Raw genomic sequence first — 21,896 nt, forward strand, 5'->3', positions numbered from 1 at the left:
GATGTTAATTTCCCCAAAGTAGAAGGTCTGTGGACCCGGCATAACTAAGTTTCTATTTAACAAATGATAAGATATCAATTTCCATAAAGTATGTGGTCCGAGGACCATCCAGACCAAGTTTCTGTTTGATACTTAATAATAGTAACTTAAGATGTTAATTTTCCTAAAGTAGAAGGTCTGTGAACCCGACATAACTAAGGTTCTGTTTAACAAATGATAAGATATCAATTTTCACAAGGTATATGGTCCGAGGACCATCCATGACCAAGTTTCTGTTTGATACTTAATAATAGTAACTTCAGATGTTAATTTCCCCAAAGTAGAAGGTCTGTGGACCCGGCATAACTATGGTTCTGTTTAACAAATGATATGATATCAATTTCCACAAGGTATGTGGTCCCAGCACCATCCATGACCAAGTTTCTGTTTGATACTTAACAATAGTAACTTAAGATGTTAATTTCCCCCAAAAAAGAAGGTCTGTGGACCCGGCATAACAAATGTTCTGTTTAACAAATGATGAGATATCAATTTCCACAAGGTATGTGGTCCGAGGACCATCCATGACCAAGTTTCTGTTTGATACTTAATAATATATCAATTTCCACAAGGTATGTGGTCCGAGGACCATGCATCACCAAGTTTCTATTTGATACTAAATAATAGTAACTTAAGATGTTAATTTCTCCAAAGTAGAAGGTCTGTGGACCTGGCATAACTAAGGTTCTGTTTAACAAATGATAAGATATCAATTTCCACAAGGTATGTGGTCCGAGGACCATCCAGACCAAGTTTCTGTTTGATACTTAATAATAGTAACTTAAGATGTTAATTTCCCCAAAGTAGAAGGTCTGTGGACCCGACATAACTATGGTTCTGTTTAACAAACGATAAGATATCAATTTTCACAAGGTATGTGGTCCGAAGACCATCCATGACCAAGTTTCTGTTTGATACTTAATAATAGTAATTTAAGATGTTAATTTCCCCAAAGTAGAAGGTCTGTGGACCCGGCATAACTATGGTTCTGTTTAACAAATGATATGATATCAATTTCTGCAAGGTATGTGGTCCGAGGACTATCCATGACCAAGTTTCTGTTTGATACTTAATAATAGTAACTTAAGATGTTAATTTCCCCAAAGTAGAAGGTCTGTGGACCCGGCAAAACTAAGGTTCTGTTTAACAAATGATAAGATATCAATTTCCACAAGGTATGTGGTCCGAGGACCATCCATGACTAAGTTTTTGTTTGATACTTAATAATATATCAATTTCCACAAGGTATGTGGTCCAAGGACCATGCATCACCAAGTTTCTATTTGATACTTAATAATAGTAACTTAAGATGTTAATTTCTCCAAAGTAGAAGGTCTGTGGACCTGGCATAACTAAGTTTCTGTTTAACAAATGATAAGATATCAATTTCCACAAGGTATGTGGTCCGAGGACCATCCAGACCAAGTTTCTGTTTGATACTTAATAATAGTAACTTAAGATGTTAATTTCCCCAAAGTAGAAGGTCTGTGGACCCGACATAACTAAGGTTCTGTTTAACAAATGATAAGATATCAATTTTCACAAGGTATGTGGTCCGAGGACCATCCATGACCAAGTTTCTGTTTGATACTTAATAATAGTAATTTAAGATGTTAATTTCCCTAAAGTAGAAGGTCTGTGGACCCGACATAACTATGGTTCTGTTTAACAAATGATATGATATCAATTTTCACAAGGTATATGGTCCGAGGACCATCCATGACCAAGTTTCTGTTTGATACTTAATAATAGTAACTTAAGATGTTAATTTCCCCAAAGTAGAAGGTTTGTGGACCCGGCAGAACTAAGATTTTGTTTAACAAATGATAAGATATCAATTTCCACAAGGTATGTGGTCCGAGGACCATCCATGACCAAGTTTCTGTTTGATACTTAATAATATATCAATTTCCACAAGGTATGTGGTCCGAGGACCATGCATCACCCAGTTTCTATTTGATACTTAATAATAATAACTTAAGATGGTAATTTCCCCAAAGTAGAAGGTCTGTGGACCCGGCATATCTAAGGTTCTGTTTAACAAATGATAAGATATCAATTTCCACAAGGTATGTGATCCGAGGACCATCCATGACCAAGTTTCTATTTGATACTTAATAATATATTATTTTTCACAAGGTATATGGTTCGAGGACCATGCATCATCAAGTTTCTGTTTGATACTTAATAATATATCAATTTTCACAAGGTATGTGGTCCAAGGACCATGCATCACCAAGTTTCTATTTGATACTTAATAATAATAACTTAAGATGTTAATTTCTCCAACGTAGAAGGTCTGTGGACCCAGCATATCTAAGGTTCTGTTTAACAAATGATAAGATATCAATTTCCACAAGGTATGTGGTCCGAGGACCATCCAGACCAAGTTTCTGTTTGATACTTAATAATAGTAACTTAAGATGTTAATTTCCCCAAAGTAGAAGGTCTGTGGACCCGACATAACTAAGGTTCTGTTTAACAAATGATAAGATATCAATTTTCACAAGGTATGTGGTCCGAGGACCATCCATGACCAAGTTTCTGTTTGATACTTAATAATAGTAATTTAAGATGTTAATTTCCCTAAAGTAGAAGGTCTGTGGACCCGACATAACTATGGTTCTGTTTAACAAATGATATGATATCAATTTTCACAAGGTATATGGTCCGAGGACCATCCATGACCAAGTTTCTGTTTGATACTTAATAATAGTAACTTAAGATGTTAATTTCCCTAAAGTAGAAGGTTTGTGGACCCGGCAGAACTAAGGTTTTGTTTAACAAATGATAAGATATCAATTTCCACAAGGTATGTGGTCCGAGGACCCTCCATGACCAAGTTTCTGTTTGATACTTAATAATATATCAATTTCCACAAGGTATGTGGTCCGAGGACCATGCATCACCCAGTTTCTATTTGATACTTAATAATAATAACTTAAGATGGTAATTTCCCCAAAGTAGAAGGTCTGTGGACCCGGCATATCTAAGGTTCTGTTTAACAAATGATAAGATATCAATTTCCACAAGGTATGTGATCCGAGGACCATCCATGACCAAGTTTCTATTTGATACTTAATAATATATTATTTTTCACAAGGTATATGGTTCGAGGACCATGCATCATCAAGTTTCTGTTTGATACTTAATAATATATCAATTTTCACAAGGTATGTGGTCCAAGGACCATGCATCACCAAGTTTCTATTTGATACTTAATAATAATAACTTAAGATGTTAATTTCTCCAACGTAGAAGGTCTGTGGACCCAGCATATCTAAGGTTCTGTTTAACAAATGATAAGATATCAATTTCCACAAGGTATGTGGTCCGAGGACCATCCAGACCAAGTTTCTGTTTGATACTTAATAATAGTAACTTAAGATGTTAATTTCCCCAAAGTAGAAGGTCTGTGGACCCGACATAACTAAGGTTCTGTTTAACAAATGATAAGATATCAATTTTCACAAGGTATGTGGTCCGAGGACCATCCATGACCAAGTTTCTGTTTGATACTTAATAATAGTAATTTAAGATGTTAATTTCCCTAAAGTAGAAGGTCTTGTGGACCCGACATAACTATGGTTCCGTTAACAAATGATAAGATATCAATTTTCACAAGGTATATGGTCCGAGGACCATCCATGACCAAGTTTCTGTTTGATACTTAATAATAGTAACTTAAGATGTTAATTTCCCCAAAGTAGAAGGTTTGTGGACCCGGCAGAACTAAGATTTTGTTTAACAAATGATAAGATATCAATTTCCACAAGGTATGTGGTCCGAGGACCATCCATGACCAAGTTTCTGTTTGATACTTAATAATATATCAATTTCCACAAGGTATGTGGTCCGAGGACCATGCATCACCCAGTTTCTATTTGATACTTAATAATAATAACTTAAGATGGTAATTTCCCCAAAGTAGAAGGTCTGTGGACCCGGCATATCTAAGGTTCTGTTTAACAAATGATAAGATATCAATTTCCACAAGGTATGTGATCCGAGGACCATCCATGACCAAGTTTCTATTTGATACTTAATAATATATTATTTTTCACAAGGTATATGGTTCGAGGACCATGCATCATCAAGTTTCTGTTTGATACTTAATAATATATCAATTTTCACAAGGTATGTGGTCCAAGGACCATGCATCACCAAGTTTCTATTTGATACTTAATAATAATAACTTAAGATGTTAATTTCTCCAACGTAGAAGGTCTGTGGACCCAGCATATCTAAGGTTCTGTTTAACAAATGATAAGATATCAATTTCCACAAAGTATGTGGTCCGAGGACCATCCATGACCAAGTTTCTGTTTGATACTTAATAATATATCAATTTTCACAAGGTATATGGTTCGAGGACCATGCATCACCAAGTTTCTGTTTGATACTTAATAATATATCAATTTTTACAAGGTATGTGGTCCGAGGACCATGCATCACCAAGTTTGTGTTTGGTACTTAATAATAGTAACTTAAGATGTTAATTTCTTCGAAGTAGAATGTTTTTGGACCCGGCATAACTAAGGTTCTGTTTAACAAATGATAAGATATTAATTTCCACAAGGTATATGGTCCGAGGACCATCCATGACCAAGTTTCTGTTTGATACTTAATAATATATCAATTTCCACAAGGTATGTGGTCCGAGGACCATGCATCACCAAGTTTCTGTTTTATACTTAATAATATATCAATTTTCACAAGTTATGTGGTCCGAGGACCATGCATCACCAAGTTTCTGTTTGATACTTAATAATATATCAATTTGCACAAGGTACGTGGTCCGAGGACCATGCATCACCAACTTTCTATTTGATACTTAATAATAGTAAGTGATAAACCCAAATGCATATTCATAAATTGAACCATGAATGATAAAAATGCATTTTATTAATAATAATACCTTCGAAGGTTGTGTACATTCCAGGGGCATTGTACAATTTTTTCATCTAGATCGGCTAGTCGATATGATCCTATGCCCACTACAGAGATGATCTGATAGGGTCCTTCCCAATTGGGTCCAAACTTTCCCCATGCTAGCTTTTTGGCAGTACACACAACCTTCCTCAACACCGAATCCCCAGGCGCTAGTGGCCTTAGCTTTACGTGGGCGTCATACCCTCGTTTAAGCTTCTGCTGATAATAAGCCATTTGGACCATGGCGGCCCCTCGTCGTTCTTCAACTAAATCCAGGCCTTTCCCTAGGAGGCCACCATTACTTTATGGACTAAAAGAACTCGTCTTTAGGGTGGGGAAACCGGATTCTAAGGGTATCACGACCTTGGCTCCATAAGTCATAGAGAACGGTGTCTTTCTAATGGACCTGTGCGGCGTAGTTCGATACGTCCATAAGACATGTGGTAGCTCCTCTACCCATCTGCCCTTCGCATTGTTCAGTCTTTTCTTGAGTCCACTGACTATGACCTTGTTGACGGCCTCGGCCTGCCCATTTTCTTGAGGATAAGCCAGTGTGGAGTATCTGTTTATGATGCCCATGTCGTTACAATACTTCCTAAAAGCTCTACTATCAAATTGAACACCATTGTCCGAAATGATTGTGTGTGGTACCCTAAATCTAGTGATGATATTCTTCCAAATAAACTTCTTGGAATCGACGTCCCTAATATTTGCTAAGGGTTTAGCCTCGATCTATTTGGTGAAATAGTCGGTTCCCATAAGTAGCCATCTTTTGTTTCCTACAACCCTCGGAAAAGGCCCTACTATGTCCAATCCCCATTAAGCGAAAGGCCAAGGACTGGACAGAGGATTAAGGGTTCCCCCAGGCTGATGAATGTTGGGAGCGAACTTTTGGCACTAGTCACACTTTCTTGCATAATCTTGAGCTTCCCTCTGCATATTGGGCCACCAATATCCCTGAGTCAAAGCCCTATGGGCTAAGGATTTTCCCCCGGTATGGCTTCCACAAATTCCCTCATGCAATTCTTCCAAAAGTGTCTCTGTTAGCTCGGGGTGCACGCATAACAAGTATGGTCCAGAGAAGGAGTGTTTATACAGTTTCTGATCCTCAGATAGCTAGAAACGCGGGGCCTTTCGACGGATCTTATCTGCTTCAGACTTGTCCTTTGGAAGAATGTCGTTTTTCAGAAAAGATAGTACAGGGTCAATCTAACTAGGTACAGGCCTTATCAGATGGACACGGGCTGCAGTAACAGTGGTGAGAGTCGGCTTTAGCAAATCCTCGACTAGGATAATCCTTGGTAAACACAAAGCCGAGGATGTCGCCAAGGTAGCCAACGAGTCTACATGTGTATTCTCACTTCTAGAAACGTGAGAAAGGATAAAGGAATCGAAGCTAGATTGTAATTGTTTGACCTGGGTCAAGTATTCTTGCATTCTTAGATCCCTAGCCTCCATGGTACCTGTCACTTGGCCGACCACTAACTGAGAATTCGAGAACATACAAACTTCCTTTCCGCCCATGCTACGCACCATGTTCATGCTGACCAAGACTGTTTCGTATTCGGCCTCGTTATTAGTCGCCGAGAACGCTAACCTCAAAGATTTTTCGAACAAAATTCCCTCAGGGGATATCAACACAAGTCCGACACCAGACCCTCTCTGGTTAGCTGCGCCATCAACGGACACTTTCCAAATTAGAGGTCCTTTGTTCGTAATCATGCCAACTGATTTTTCATCCATGTGTGATTCCTTCATAGTTTCTTCCAACAATGGTTCAGCAAACTCTGCCACCAAATTTGCGAGAACCTGGCCCTTCACTGAGGTGCGTGGCATGTATTTAATATCAAAGGCTCCTAAAATAGTTCCCCATTTAGCCACTCTTCTAGAGTAGTCAGCACTGCATAACACCGACTTGAGAGGTAGTTGGGTCAAAATTACAACGGTCTGGGACTGGAAATAGTGAGGAAGCTTTTACGTGGCATGAACTACAGCTAGAAGTGCCTTCTCCAAGAGTGGGTAACGCACCTTGGCTTCATTCAAGGATTTACTGAGATAGTAAACCGGTCTTTGCACACCACCGTCGTCCCTTATGAGGACTAGGTTGACCGCATGGACGGCCACTGCCAAATACACAAACAGGATCTCATCTACCTCAGGCCGAGACATAATGGGTGGCCAGGAAAGATATTCCTTAAGCTGCTGGAAGGCCACAACGCAATCCTCGGACCACTGGAACCCTTTCCATTTATTCAACAGTTGGAAGAAAGGTCTACACCTGTCAGCTAACCGAGAGATAAACTTGCTGAGAGCAGTGATCATTCCGGTCAACCTCTGAACTTCTTTTGGATTTTGAGATGGCTGTAAGCCTTGAATGGCTCTGACTTGTGCTGGGTTCACTTCTATCCCTCTATGAGTAACCATATAACCTAGGAATTTTTTGGAACCTACGCCAAAAGAACATTTTGAGGCGTTAAGGCACAGCTTTGTACTTTCTAAGTACTTGAAAGGTGTCGTCCAAATCTTTCACGTGTGAAGGCATTGTTTTACTCTTCACTACCATATCATTCACGTATACCTCAATGGTCTTTCCAAGTTGCAACTTAAACATTCTGGTCATCATCCTTTGGTAAGTAGCCCCAACATTCTTCAATTCGAACGGCATAGCCTTGTAGTGATAGTTCCCTGTTGGAGTAATAAAAGTAGTCTTCTCCTGATCCTCCGTAGCTAATGGAATTTGATGATAACCCTGAAAGGCATCCAAAAAGCTCATTCAAAGATGTCCAACTGTGGCATCCACAAGCTGATCGATGCGTGGCATAGGGAACGAGTCCTTTGGGCAGGCCTTGTTTAAAATTTTGAAGTACACATATACTCTTCACTTTCCATTCTTCTTTTTCACCACAACTGTATGCGCCAACCACTCTGGGTAGAAAACTTCCTTAATAGCCCCTGCCCTCTTGAGCTTGAGCACTTCCTCTTTAACAGCCTTGGAGTGCTCTTTGGAGGAACGCCGAGGTGGCTGCCTTCTAGGAATGATAGCAGGGTTGACATTCAAATGATGACAAATGAAGCTTGGGTCTACCCCTAGAGCCACATAGGGATCCTAGGCAAAGACATCGATGTTGTCCTTCAAAAACTCCAACAACTCCATATTTTCTTGGTACGGTAAACGTACGCCAACTTGAAAGAACCTTTCGGGATCATCGTCTATCATAAACTTCTCCAAATCTTCGCATGCGGCCTCCTCTGCTATCGCCGCATCGAGCGCATCCAGAGTCGTTAATTGCTATAAGTCCACGACCGAGGCCAAGGACTCCGCTTCTGCCTGATGTAGTACTGCAGCCGATATGCATTGTTTGGCCACCGATTGGCTGCCCAAAATTTCTTCAATGTATTCCCCTGAAGGGAATTTTACCTTAACATGCAAGGTGGAGGAGACAGCACCCAAAGCGTGCAGCCAGGGCCTGGCAAGGATGGCAGTGTATGGGGAATATACATCGACCACGATAAAATCCACCTCAACCGTTTTCGAGCCAGATTGCACGGGCAACCGAATCTGTCCCTTTGGTATAACGGCTTTCCCTTCAAAACTTATTAACGACGAGTCGTAAGGAGTGAGATCCTCTAATTTCAACTTCAGCCCCTTGAATAAGTCAGGGTACATAATATCTGCCCTGCTGCCCTAGTCAATCATCACCCTCCTAACGTCGTAATTTCCTATCCTCAAAGTGACTACCAGGGCGTCATCATGGGACTGGATGGTCCCAGCCTTATCCTCCTCTGAAAATCCCAAGACGGGCACAATCACTTTCATCCTCTTCGGCTTCGCACCTGACTCCTTGGCCTGGGAGTGTAAAACTGCCATCACTCTGGTGGGACACGAACTGGTCCTGCCAAGTGCAGCGAAAATAATGTTTATCGTTCCCAAGGGCGGCTGAGATGAATTATTCTTCTGATTATTTGAGCTAGACTGACTGCCTTGCCCGTTAGGTTGGTATAGGTGCTGCTTTAACTTCCCCTTGCTAACGAGCTGCTCTAAATGGTTCTAGAGGGTCTAACAATTCTCGGTGGTATGACCCACGTCCTGGTGGTACTGGCAAAAGAGATTTTGATTCCGCTTCGCAAGGTCCCCCGACATCTTATTAGGCCATCTAAAGTAGGGTTCCTTACGAACTTTCTCCTGTAGCAGGTGCACTGGTTCTCGGAATACAGTGTTAACAGCCTGAGGAATTGCCGAGCTAGGCTGCCCAGAGTAATCTCTCCTCGGCTTATTATTGTGACATCTGTCTGACCTGAAATCCCTTCTCTCTTGCGGGATAACTTTCGCCTTACCCTTACCCTGCTGTTGGTCTTCTTCCACCCTCTTGTACTCGTCAATGCGGTCCATGAGGCGACGTACACTTTGTACGGGCTTTTTGGTCAAGGATTTCCTCAAATCATGATCAGTGGGAAGACCCACTTTAAAAGTATTAATTGTCACCTCGTCAAAATCTCCATCTATCTCGTTGAACATCTCCCAATACCTGTCAGAGTATGCTTTCAACGTCTTACCCTCCCTCATGGCCATAGATAACAGTGAATCCAACGGTCAAGGAACTCTGCTGCATGTAATGAACCGTGACACAAATGCTCTAGTAAGTTCCCCAAACGAACCGACAGACCTCGACTTTAGACCATTGAACCATCTCATGGCAACAGGCCCCAAACTGGAAGGGAAGACTTTGCACATCAAGGTCTTATTGTGGGAATGCACCGCCATTCTCTGGTTAAAGTGGCTCACATGTTTTACCGGGTCTGTCCGGCCATTATAAATGGTGAAGGTGGGCTGGGTGAACCGCCTGGGGAGCCTCCCATTCTCAATCCTACGTGAGAATGGCGATTTGGAGAGTTGGTTAGCGCTCGGCTCATAGCGTCGATTCCCAAGCCCTTAGAGGGGAGCTTCCTGTGCCTGCAACCTAGTAGGTCACCCTCTTCGCAAGAGGAAGCTTTGCTGGGGGGCGACCATGACCTTGAATTGTAACTACCTCCCCGGGATTCCCCAGAAGAATGATTAGATGGGGGCGAAGCACGCCTTCTTCTGACGTGGCACAGCTTCTTCTTAAGGTGGTTAATCTCCCTCTACATGGCCTTAGCATCATTTTCATGGGTGACACTGCCTCCAGCGCGGGTATGACTCGAGCCAGGGTATATAGTGTGAACGCTTCCCTCTCGATGCCTCCGGCGCTCAAGACGTTCGAAAATATCTTCTGGTTGCGATCCCTGAGATTCAGCATGGTGTGAGCCTAAGCCTGCCATGATGTTCCAATTCCTTCAACACTAGATCCCCACAGACGGGGCCAATTGTAAGCGCATAATTGAACCTGGACCCAAAGATAGACGTGGGCTCAGGCCCAATGAGCCTTAAATAATAAGATTTGTAGAGTGTGGATTTGAAATCTAGTTTAGGGGTATTGGAAACTTGATAAGACTAGAATGCCACAATCTTTGCAAATGATAAACAAATATGACAAGAGAACCTCCTCGGACGATTTGTATATTGCTTCTCTTTCATGCCGAAAATTACAGTCCTTAGTTCTTTTTTCTCGCTAACTGATTGATCCCCCCTTTTTCTTTTCTCCCTTCTCTTCTTAAATATTCTTCTTCTTCCCTCTTACATCCACGTGTCTCACAAATCTTATCCTTAGGTGCCTCTTCCTTCCACCACCTTCTTGAAGTCTTTAAATAATAGCAAGAAAGTTCAATTCTACTGTTTAGGAGTCATTTTTCCATTAATGCGGCCAGGGAGGTAGGTGTAGGGTCTTTAATGTGGAGGTAGCAGCCTTTTTCTCAGATATTTCTATCACGTCGTTGCCTCTAGAGGGTACTTAGATCCCCCTCTTACCTAATAGTTTTTCCAAAACTCTGTCTTTAATCTTCTTGACAAATCCCAGGGTGTGCGCCGGGCCCATCCGAGGAGACATTCATCCTCGGATGGTTCCTTGGATGTCTGTAGTGTAGGCTGACTCGTGGGCTTAGGGGCCCAATGACAAAAACAAACTGGTACCAATTGATCAAGCCCACGACCCATTTGTTTATTTTATAAATCTTACCCCCACATATATAAATATATATATATATATATATATGTATGTATGTATGTATGTATGTATCAAGTTATAGTAAATGTAAATTTTTATTGTATTGATATTTTGAAAAATTCCACAATTAGATAACATGTTTTTATGTTCTTCGCATGTATGCTAAATTTTGTGTCAATAAAATATTATTTACTATTTGATCTATGAATAATCTTTAATTCAATGTTTTAAAACACAAAAACTTAAAGTTTAAACATTTAATAGATCACATATTATTTAATTACATTATGTTATATATTCTTCATAATCATAAAATTTCAAGACAATCAAAGATTAATAACTATGTCATCAATCAAATATTTAAAATCTACATTTTTATAGTTTAAAATTGTGTTTCAAGGGTGAGTTTATGAATTATATAGTAAATAAAATTCGATTCACATGAAACTAGGTATGCATTTTAAGAACATGTAATTTTCAGATCATTGTATAACGTTCAATAAAATTATACCAGATATAACTTGAATCTATTTCATTCAAATGATTAGTTTTTTTTTTTTTGACAAAGCAATAATATAAATAAAAAAAATTCCTGCATGGCTGCACCTAAAGTTTCTATCCATCCCCGAGAATAATTAAAGACATGTGCCATTCCAGCTCCTTCACAAAGCAAGTTTGAATTTGTGACCATTCTTTGCCGAGAATAAGAACCATCGAAGGACAAAACCATCAAAGGAAAAACCGGCCGTTTTTGTAGATATATATATTCCTTTAATATAAATAAATTGTCTAGTCTAATCAAGGAAGTCAATACTGTACCAGAGGCTGTACCGATTTGACCAGTGGTACGATATATTTTGAGTACCGATCAATACCAGTGTACCGTTTTGGTTTTACCGCTATTTTATATTACACACACGCACACGCACACACACACGCACACACACACACAGAGAAAATCTCTAAAACTATGTTTACAAGATTATAACTATTCTTCTAACCCAAGAAACATAAAAATTACAACACAAAGGAACAACTTTGCCGAGATAATTCATCATTAGAGAAAATTTATAGATGCACGACAAGTATAAATTGGTCTCATTTTTCTTTAGTGGAATTAAATAAACATAATGCTGAAATTGCATTTCATAATGAATCTGTAAAATTGTCTTTCCAAGGAAAGAAACAACCTCCTTTATAACAAATTAAAGCAAACCAAAATTAATATAAAAAAAAAACACAGAAATAAATTTCAGAGTATAGAAACTAAAAAAAAAGCAACAAAAATGAAAAAGAAAATAAATAAATTCTATGTTTTGCATTAAGAAATTCTGAAGAATGACATGATGGAACAATTGCAAGATACTTGTATAAAAATGCCAATTTCTAAAATCTTATGCAAAACTTATATCATACAATAACAACGATTTTCAAATTTGATTAAGGCAAAATTTTACTTGAGAGTGAGAAGCCGAGACCCGAGATAGAGAATTAGAATTCGAGACATAGCAGAGTGAGAAGCTGAGACAGAGTAGAGTGAGAGACAGAGCAGGATGAGAGATAGAGAAGCCGAGAGTTGAGAGACATAGAGCAGCTAAGAGAGAGTGTGAGAGAAAGAAAGAAAAAGGACTATGTGGCTGGGACTTAAGGTTAGAATTAAGTTTAGCACAATTACCCATATCGTTCTTGAAAATTTGTCAAAATTACAAAAAAAAAAAAAATGGCATGGAGTGTTTCGGCCCGGTATAGGCCGGTACACGTCCAGTATGGCCGAATTTCACCGGTACACGTCCGGTATAGCTGATATATTTTCCTATACAAAATAGAGGAATACCTATATCGATGCACTGACTGATACGATATTTACCGATTGGTATGGTACAATATCTACTTTACTAAGTCTAATGTCTATAAAATAAATAAATAAATATAGTACCCGATTTGAGTGCTGGACCTTTGTGTTTGATGAGTTTCTATAACGGGTTTTTTCTACCAACCCAACTTCACAAAACGACAAAAAAAGTGTTTACTTTTCCAAGTAGCTTTTATATTATATTATTAGTTTGACGCCTTCTAATGGAACTTGCAGGATCATAGACCCAAATTAATCTCACATTTCCTGCTATGTCAAGGTGCGTACCGTGTAAATTGAGGGTGATTGGCAATATTGTTTTAATAACGTTATTTGTATTTTTAGAAAATATGTATAAATGAGAATGTATGTAAAAAATACCTGTAATATTTAAATATTAAAAATTGTTGTTCAAAACACATTTTCAAACCGCCCTTAGCTTTTCAAGTACAGCAAATGTTAGATGTCAACATTTTCTAATTCTCTGTCTATCCAACTAGTCCTATTTAATTTAAAAAATCCAAACCGGAAAAATAATCACAAACTTCATCGAAAAGGCAGGTCACAGCTAATATTAAGGGAGAAATCTGTTACATACATGTTTACACGTGCGGATCCACATACTGCCCAAAATAAACTAAATTCGTGACTTTTTGTTTTTAGTTTTATTTTTTTTTGAGTCTGCACATAGATCCACGCAGTGTGTATAATAAACACTATGGAACTATGGGACAAGCAAAAGTCGTTAAATTGGTAGAAAGGTCAACTCAAAACATGCGTGTAGCACACTCAACCCAGAACTTGCAAAACGGATTCCAGCAATGCAGAGCTAATATTAAGGGAACCTTGGACGTTTCATCTGCCTTCTCAAACGGAGAGTTTAATACCAAAGAAAAGGGAAGCACGTTGTGAAGGTAGAGGTACCTAACATGATTATATCTAACGTGTATTGCGAAAAGATAAGATATTATATGTTCATCTTAGTACTCAGTCATTCTTCAATTATATCTGGAATTTGTTTTCTGAACTTTGTTGTATTGTTTATGGCTAGATAGGCAGCATAAACTCAGATGGCACGGAAGAAATTATTTCCGGTTCCAATATTGTTTGCTTACAAATTAAGTAAGGAGACTTGGGAATGGATAAGCTTTTTAAACCTACTAATAGGTTATTTATTTGAGTACCATTTTTAAAAAGTTAAGAATAATTGTAATTTTATCCACATCCAACAATTAACAAATTTTATTATAAAATAAAAAACTAAAACAAACCCACATGTACAGGAGCTGAACCTGCTGTTCTTTACTACAAATGCTATATATATATGCCTTATAAAATGAGGTGAAAGTTTTTAACAAAACACAATTTAAAGAAATTATCATTTGGGGGGGGGGGGGGGGGGGGAATAATAATAATAATAATAGGTGAAACTGAGAGAAATTCAAATTAACATTCTAAATTAGAGTTCTAATTTTGCGCCATGTGTCTTAAATTATTTATTCTTAAAGAGTTTTATTTCTTAATTTTAGAATCAAATGTGAGGCCACACTATAAATATTCATCCAAGTGAGTTATTAAATTCAAAAACCAAAGAGTCTAGAATAAATTAATAGTAAAAAAAAAGTGTTTCACAATTATTTAAAAAAAAAGCATGGACAATTTACATTTTATACTTAATAATATCCATACAAATTATTTTAAAGAGTTTACAAAATATAAAAATGACTATTAATAATATTTAAATTATATATATATGAATTATAGTATGTATCTTATTGTATATCTTTAAGTGTATCCATGCATATGCATGAGGTTACAAGCTAGTAATAATAATAGATAAAACTGAGAGAAAATCCAATTAAATTTCAAATTGGAATTCAATTAGAGTATAATTTTGTGCCATGTATCCAATCTAATTTAAGTTTTTAAATTTTTGTACCAAGTGAGTTAACTCAATGTAAAAATTAGATTTCAATTAGAGTTTGATTTTGCAACACGTGTCCCATTTAATCTAATTTTTTAAATTTTTGTGCCAAATGAGTTAATTTAGTGTAAAAAATGAAAAGTCCAATATATGTAAACCATAAAAAAAAAACATAATTTTTAAATGATTTTATATTTATGAGCAATTCTTTTATAGAACTAAAAACAATTCAAGTTTATAAGTCATCTATATCTATATGTCCCATCTAATCAATTTTTAAAAAAATATTTGTGTCAAATGAGTTACTTTAGTGTAGAAAACGAAGAGTCCAATATAAATAAATCATAAAAAACATAATTATTTCTAAAACTATATATCAAATTAGAGGAAGAGAGAATTTGAATGATTTTATATTTATGAGCCTTTTTTTTAATATAACTCAAAATAATTCAAATTTATAAGTCATATATGTGTGTGTGTATTAATAGGTAAAGTTTAAAGAAAATCAAATTAGATTTTACAATTGAAGTCCAATTTTGCGTCATGTATCCTAAATTTTTTATTTTTAGAGAGAGTTTTATTTCTTAATTTTAGAATCAAATGTGGAACCATATCATAAATATCCATTCAAATGAGTTATTGTATACAAAAATTAAAGAGTTTAGAATTAATGAACATAAAAATATTTTAAAAAATGGACAATTTACATTTTCTACCTAATAACATTCTTATAAGACTTTTTATAGAGTTAAAAAAATATATAAGAATGGCTATCAATAATATTTAAATTATATATGTAAGAATTATACTATGCATCTTAACGTGCGTCTTTTAAGTATATCCGTGCATATGCATGGCGTTACAAGCTAGTATATGATAATAGGTAAAATAGAGAGAAAATCTAATTAAATTTCAAATTGGAATTCAGTTAGAATGTAATTTTGCGCTATATGTCTCATTTAATCTAAATTTTAGAATTTTGTGAAGTGAGTTAATTTAGTATAAAAATTGAACTTCAATTAGAGTTTAATTTTACACCATGTGTCTCATCTAATCTAAGTTCTTTTTTTAAAATTTTTGTGCAAAATTAGTTAATTTAGTATAGAAAAGGAGGAGTCCAATATAATAAACGAAAAAAAAAAAACATAATCACATAACTAAAAAAAATTCAAATTTATAAGTCATATATATATATATATATATATATATATATATTAATAGGTAAATTTTAGAGAAAATTGAATTAGAATTTGAAATTATAATCCAATTTTGCGCCATGTGTCTAAATTTATGTGGTAATTACACTATAACTATCCACTTAAGCTTATGCCATGTGTCTACTTAAATTTTTTAATCTTTGTGTCAAGTAAGTTAATAAATGCAAAATACTAAGAATCTAATATTGATGAACTATAAAATTAAAAAAAAAAAAAAACAATCATATATACTCAATAAAAATCACCACATGTTTCTCAAAAAATAAATAAAATAAAAATCAGTACAAAACAAAAGTCACCACATATTCTATCTTATTAAAAATTAGAAAAAAAATGATCATAAGTAGTATTAATTTAGGTAAGAATTTTAATATATGACTAATTATGTTTACTTTAAAAAATAATTTGACTAATTATCTATATTTTATGATAAAAATTGTGTTTAATTTTAAATGTATCTATATGTATGCATGAGTGCATGTGTTACAAGTTTAAAAAAAATTAATTTGACTAATTATTTATATTTTATAATAAAATTTTGTTTACTTTTAAATGCATCCATACATTTGCATGAAGTTACATGCTAGTTGATATAATGCCAACCACATTTATTTTTATCTTGGTTTATAAATTATTTTTAATAATTTATTTCTTGATAATTGGATAATTGGGGAGTAGAGATTTGAATGTTGAATGTCTTAATTAGGTTAAAATCTTGTATGTGCCAATCTCATGAGACTGATGTAGGAGATATTATCTCCTTAATTAGAGACATCAAGAATTCAAATATCATTAAGCTATAAGGCTCTTAGTTTTATAATAAAACTAGTGTATAATTTAGTGCATATGCACAAGTACATGTACATTTAAAAAAAAATTACAATTACAATTACATGTGTACATATATATATATATATATATGATTTAGAATATAATTAAATCTAGACTCTTTAATTTTTGCATATAATAATTTACTTGCCACAAAAAAAAAAAGATGGGACATATGACACAAAATTGAACTCCAATTAAAATTCAATTTAGAATCTAATTGAATTTAGATTCTTTGATTTTTGCACCTAATAATTTGACACACAAATTTAAAAATTAGATGAGACACGTAGTACAAAATTATACTCCAATTTAAAATTTAATTGGATTTTCTCTTAGTTTTGGTTATTAATATATACTAGCTTGTAACCCCATGCATATGCATGAATATATTTAAGAGATATACATTAAGATGCATTGTATAATTCTTACATATATAATTTAAATATTATTAATAGTTATTATATATATTTTAAATCTTTAAAAAGTCTTGTAAGAATATTATTAAGTAGAAAATGTAAATTGTCAATTTAATTTTTTTTATGTTATTAATTCTAGATTCTTTGGTTCTTATACGTAATAATTCACTTAAATAGATATTTATAACGTGGTCCCGTATTTGACTCCAAAATTAAGAAATAAAACTTTCTAAAAATGAATAATTTATAGGATACAAAGCGCTAAATTGGACTTCAATTTTAGAATTTAATTGAATTTTCTCTGAGTTTTATATATATATATATATATATATATATATATATATATATATATTAGTTTTAAAGTGAATTTACTGATATAGCACAAATCAAATTTACTGTATGCTAATTTTAACTTTGTAAGCATCAACTTAGAACTAAATACTAGTGTCATTATTTTTCAATCACATAACAAAAATAGTACACACTTGGGATGCCATTAACATTGATAGTTGAAAATTTAAAAAAAAAAAAACTAAAAAAAAAACTTTCAATGATTGTTAAAACCTGGTGGGTAAATTTTACAGTTGCCACTTTATTGAATGAGGATTGAATATGCTGGATTAAAGTTCATTCTTCTGTTTTAGTTGACTCTCCTGCAGTTCATTCGGATCTCTCCTAAATTGCCAGTGAGAGGTTTCATATTACCCATCTTGATCATGGAAACACCAAAGTCTTTAGCAAAACCGCGAGGGTGTTTACTGTAGTACTGCACTAACTTATCACTGTCACTACCGTTATTCTTGAAGAGCTCCTGATCAGAATGAAGGAGGCCCTTATTTTTCAGCAAAGCCTCGTAGTACACTGTATCAAATTTCGTTGTAGTTGCATCCAGTGGCTCTGTGTTGTTACCTCCTCCATTTACAGGGCACCCTTGTTGCATGGAGGCTGCAAAGCTTTTGTCAATGTTGGTATCGTTGTAAATCCTAGCACGGAAAGGAACGACCTCCCAACTAAAACACAAAGCACATGAATAAGATATATTAAGACTTCGTATTAGGAAATTTATTATATTTACTTGGAATAGAAGATTTTATATCAACACCCACAATTTCAACAGAATCACGAGCTGCCAAAGCTAAGATGTCTGCACATGAAACCACACTGGCATTGCAATGTTTGTCAACTGCTGCTTTGATTTCATCGACAACATCAAAACCCCTAAGTGAATTCAAATTTGGAAACGCTGTCTTCTCACCAGTGAAGTTTGCTGTGTCATCAAGCAGATTTGATCCATCACAACCCTGTCATTGCAAACACGTCTTGAGCATTCAAGAATATGATTTAATTACTTAAAAATTAATTACTAGTAACTTAGACTTTGTAGTTGGTAAGTTAATCCTACATCCCTTTTCCTTATCCAAACCCCATCTGCTTTTTGTTCACCTTTCTGTATATTATATACCAGAAGGCTCAAAGTCATCTTAGATCGATGTAATTTTCTCCAGTGTGCTTTTGAAACAACATGAGGCCAAATTTTCAATTATTTCTTGCACCAAATTGGAGTTATTTATTCGGAATTATATAATTAAAATATGGTAGCGAGAACATCAACTTCATTGTTCCTAAATAGTAATTTACTAGTTTCATTGACCTGCAAACAATGGAAATAAGCCTGAAAATAATGTAATGCTTTACTCACCTACTCGAATGTTATTTCTTGTCTAAGACATAACTAAGTAATTAGTACTACAAGCACTTATGACTTACCAGATGCCATTGCTTGTTAATGTATGGCTGGGTTTTTAGAAAGAAGTTTCCGCCCATGCAAATGCCTAGTGCAAAAAAGAAGCTAAACATATCTAATGGAACAATAAGAAGCAAATCTTAAGGAAAAAACCACATCACACTTACGTTAACAAAGCAATCATGGAAGTGAAGGCGAAGTAGTGATGCTCCCATGCGTGGTTCGCGATCAATAGCCTGCTTGACAACTGATCTGATGACAGGCAATGCCCCAGGGCATACTTTCTGGTAAAGATCAGCACTTAATTGTGCAGATGTACTTGTAGGGGTCAGAATGGAAGCAAAAGCAAATATAACACACACTAGAAGAGATTGAAGAGCAGCCATAACAGCACAATTGGATTTTAAACTATGATTCCCGAAAGTTATGGTATTCTTATGATTATGACTTTGTATAAAACTTATACGGTATTTTTATGGTTTTTTATAAGCCTAAAGTTGGCCAAAAGGTCTGAGAACTGTATGCTAATTTGAACGTTGTAAGCATCAACTTAGAAATAAATACTAGTGTCATTATTTTTCAATTACATAACAAAAATAGTACACACTTGACATGCCATTAACATTGATAGTTAAATTAAAAAAAAAAACAACAACAACAACAGCAAATGATTGTTAAAATCTGGTGGGCAAATTTTACAGTTTCCACTTTATTGAAAGAGGATTGAATATGCTGGAATAAAGTTCATTCTTCTGTTTTAGTTGACTCTCCTGCAGTTCAGCCTGATCTCTCCTAAATTGCCAGTGAGAGGTTTCATATTACCCATCTTGATCATGGAAACACTAAAGTCTTTAGCAAAACCGCGAGGGTGGTTACTGTAGTACTGCACTAACTTATCACTGTCACTACCGTTATTCTTGAAGAGCTCCTGATCAGAATGAAGGAGGCCCTTATTTTTCAGCAAAGCCTCGTAGTACACTGTATCAAATTTCGTTGTAGTTGCATCCAGTGGCTCTGTGTTGTTACCTCCTCCATTTACAGGGCACCCTTGTTGCATGGAGGCTGCAAAGCTTTTGTCAATGTTGGTATCGTTGTAAATCCTAGCACGGAAAGTGGTGCACCTAGCAAGTCCTATGCTGTGGCCCCCTGAGAGGACAACAAGGTCTTTCAAGTCTAGCCCATGAGCTTGAAAGTTAGATATAAGCTGAGAGAAGCTGAAAAATGGGGGTGGAAGATTGGTGTTTGCGTCGTTCCAGCTTGCATTTCTTGCGTCTCTTCTGCCTAATAATACTTTGTAGCAAAAGGAAAGACCTCCCAACTATAACACAAAGCACAAGAATAAGATATATTAAGACTTCGTATTAGGAAATTTATTATATTTACTTGGAATAGAAGATTATTTTATCAACACTCACAATTTCAACAGAATCTCGAGCTGCCAAAGCTAAGATGTCTGCACATGAAACCACACTGGCATTGCAATGTTTGTCAACTGCTGCTTTGATTTCATCTACAACATCAAAACCCCTAAGTGAATTCAAATTTGGAAACGCTGTCTTCTCACCAGTGAAGTTTGCTGTGTCATCTAGCAGATTTGATCCATCACAACCCTGTCATTGCAAACACGTCCTGAGCATTCAAGAATATGGTTTAATTACTTAAAAATTAATTACTAGTAACTTAGACTTTGTAGTTGGTAAGTTAATCCTACATCCCTTTTCCTTATCCAAACCCCATCTGTTTTTTGTTCACCTTTCTGCATATTATAAACCATAAGGCTCAAAGTCATCTTAGATCGATGTAATTTTCTCCAGTATGCTTTTGAAACAACATGAGGCCAAATTTTCAATTATTTCTTGCACCAAATTGGAGTTATTTATTTGGAATTATATAATTGAAATATGGTAGCGAGAACATCAACTTCATTGTTCCTAAATAGTAATTTACTAGTTTCATTGACCTGCAAACAATGGAAATAAGCCTGAAAATAATGTAATGCTTTATTCACCTACTCGAATGTTATTTCTTGTCTAAGACATAACTAAGTAATTAGTACTACAAGTACTGACCAGATGCCATTGCTAGTTAATGTATGGTTGGGTTTTTAGAAAGAAATTTCAGCCCAAGCAAATGCATAGTGCAAAAAAGAAGCTAAACATAACTAATGGAACAATAAGAAGCAAATCTGAAGGAAAAAACCACATCACACTTACGTTAACAAAACAATCATGGAAGTGAAGGCGAAGTAGTGATGCTCCCATGCGTGGTTCGCGATCAATAGCCTGCTTGACAACTGATTTGATGACAGGCAATGCCCCAGGGCATACTTCCTGGTAAAAATCAGCACTTAATTGTGCAGATGTATTTGTAGGGATCAGAATGGCAGCAAAAGCAAATATAACACATACTAGAAGAGATTGAAGTGCAGCCATGGTAATAATCCTATTAGCCCAGGTACTTCTTTCAAATTGGTGTGCAATTAAGGCTATGAAGTATGTGTTTATATAGATGGAATATCACACCATTAGTCTACTGGTTTCCATCATTTTCATAATATTCTTTAGTTGTTAAATGATGATTCTTTAACTAAAGAATGCTAGCTAGCAGGACCAATGAGCATGCATTTTGTATCATGTTTTCGTTGAGACCTTGGGGATGGGATAATAACTATTTTAGTACCATTGACTAAAAACGAGTCTGTCCTTTTTAAAATTTTTTGTTTTTATTTTTCAAACGTTGCGTTTCTAGTAATGCCGGATATGATTAGATAAATAAATTATTTAATGTTATACCGGGCCGGTTGAATGCCTTATTGAGACCTCAATTCTTGAACTTATTGTATACACCTGTCCAAGGTTTTT

General features: G+C 35.7%; 1 protein-coding gene and 1 pseudogene across 1 annotated transcript; both read right to left on the reverse strand.

Annotated features, from left to right (window-relative positions):
• Nucleotides 1-17,931: 17,931 nt before the first annotated feature.
• LOC142605565 (peroxidase RIP1-like) lies at nt 17,932-19,421 on the reverse strand (annotated as a pseudogene).
• A 189-nt stretch (nt 19,422-19,610) lies between these two features.
• Nucleotides 19,611-21,571, reverse strand: LOC142608082 (peroxidase RIP1-like). The gene is made up of 3 exons (XM_075779788.1): nt 21,249-21,571; nt 20,451-20,645; nt 19,611-20,353 (listed from the first exon to the last, which is right to left on the reverse strand). Exons 1-3 carry the CDS (start codon nt 21,465-21,467, stop codon nt 19,793-19,795), a joined length of 975 nt encoding a protein of 324 aa, XP_075635903.1. The 5' UTR covers nt 21,468-21,571; the 3' UTR covers nt 19,611-19,792.
• Between the last annotated feature and the right edge of the window lie 325 nt (nt 21,572-21,896).

Source organism: Castanea sativa, chromosome 8, assembly GCF_040712315.1.
Source record: "Castanea sativa cultivar Marrone di Chiusa Pesio chromosome 8, ASM4071231v1".
NCBI lineage: Eukaryota > Viridiplantae > Streptophyta > Magnoliopsida > Fagales > Fagaceae > Castanea > Castanea sativa.

Bases quoted from the DNA above. Each gene is read 5' to 3' on its own strand.
- LOC142608082 (XM_075779788.1), bottom strand. From the start codon at position 21,467: ATGGCTGCACTTCAATCTCTTCTAGTATGTGTTATATTTGCTTTTGCT. The intron at 20,646-21,248 runs GTAAGTGTGATG...TTGCAATGACAG, and splicing joins TCCATGATTGTTTTGTTAAC to GGTTGTGATGGATCAAATCT. The intron at 20,354-20,450 runs GTGAGTGTTGAT...TTTGTGTTATAG, and splicing joins CTCGAGATTCTGTTGAAATT to TTGGGAGGTCTTTCCTTTTG.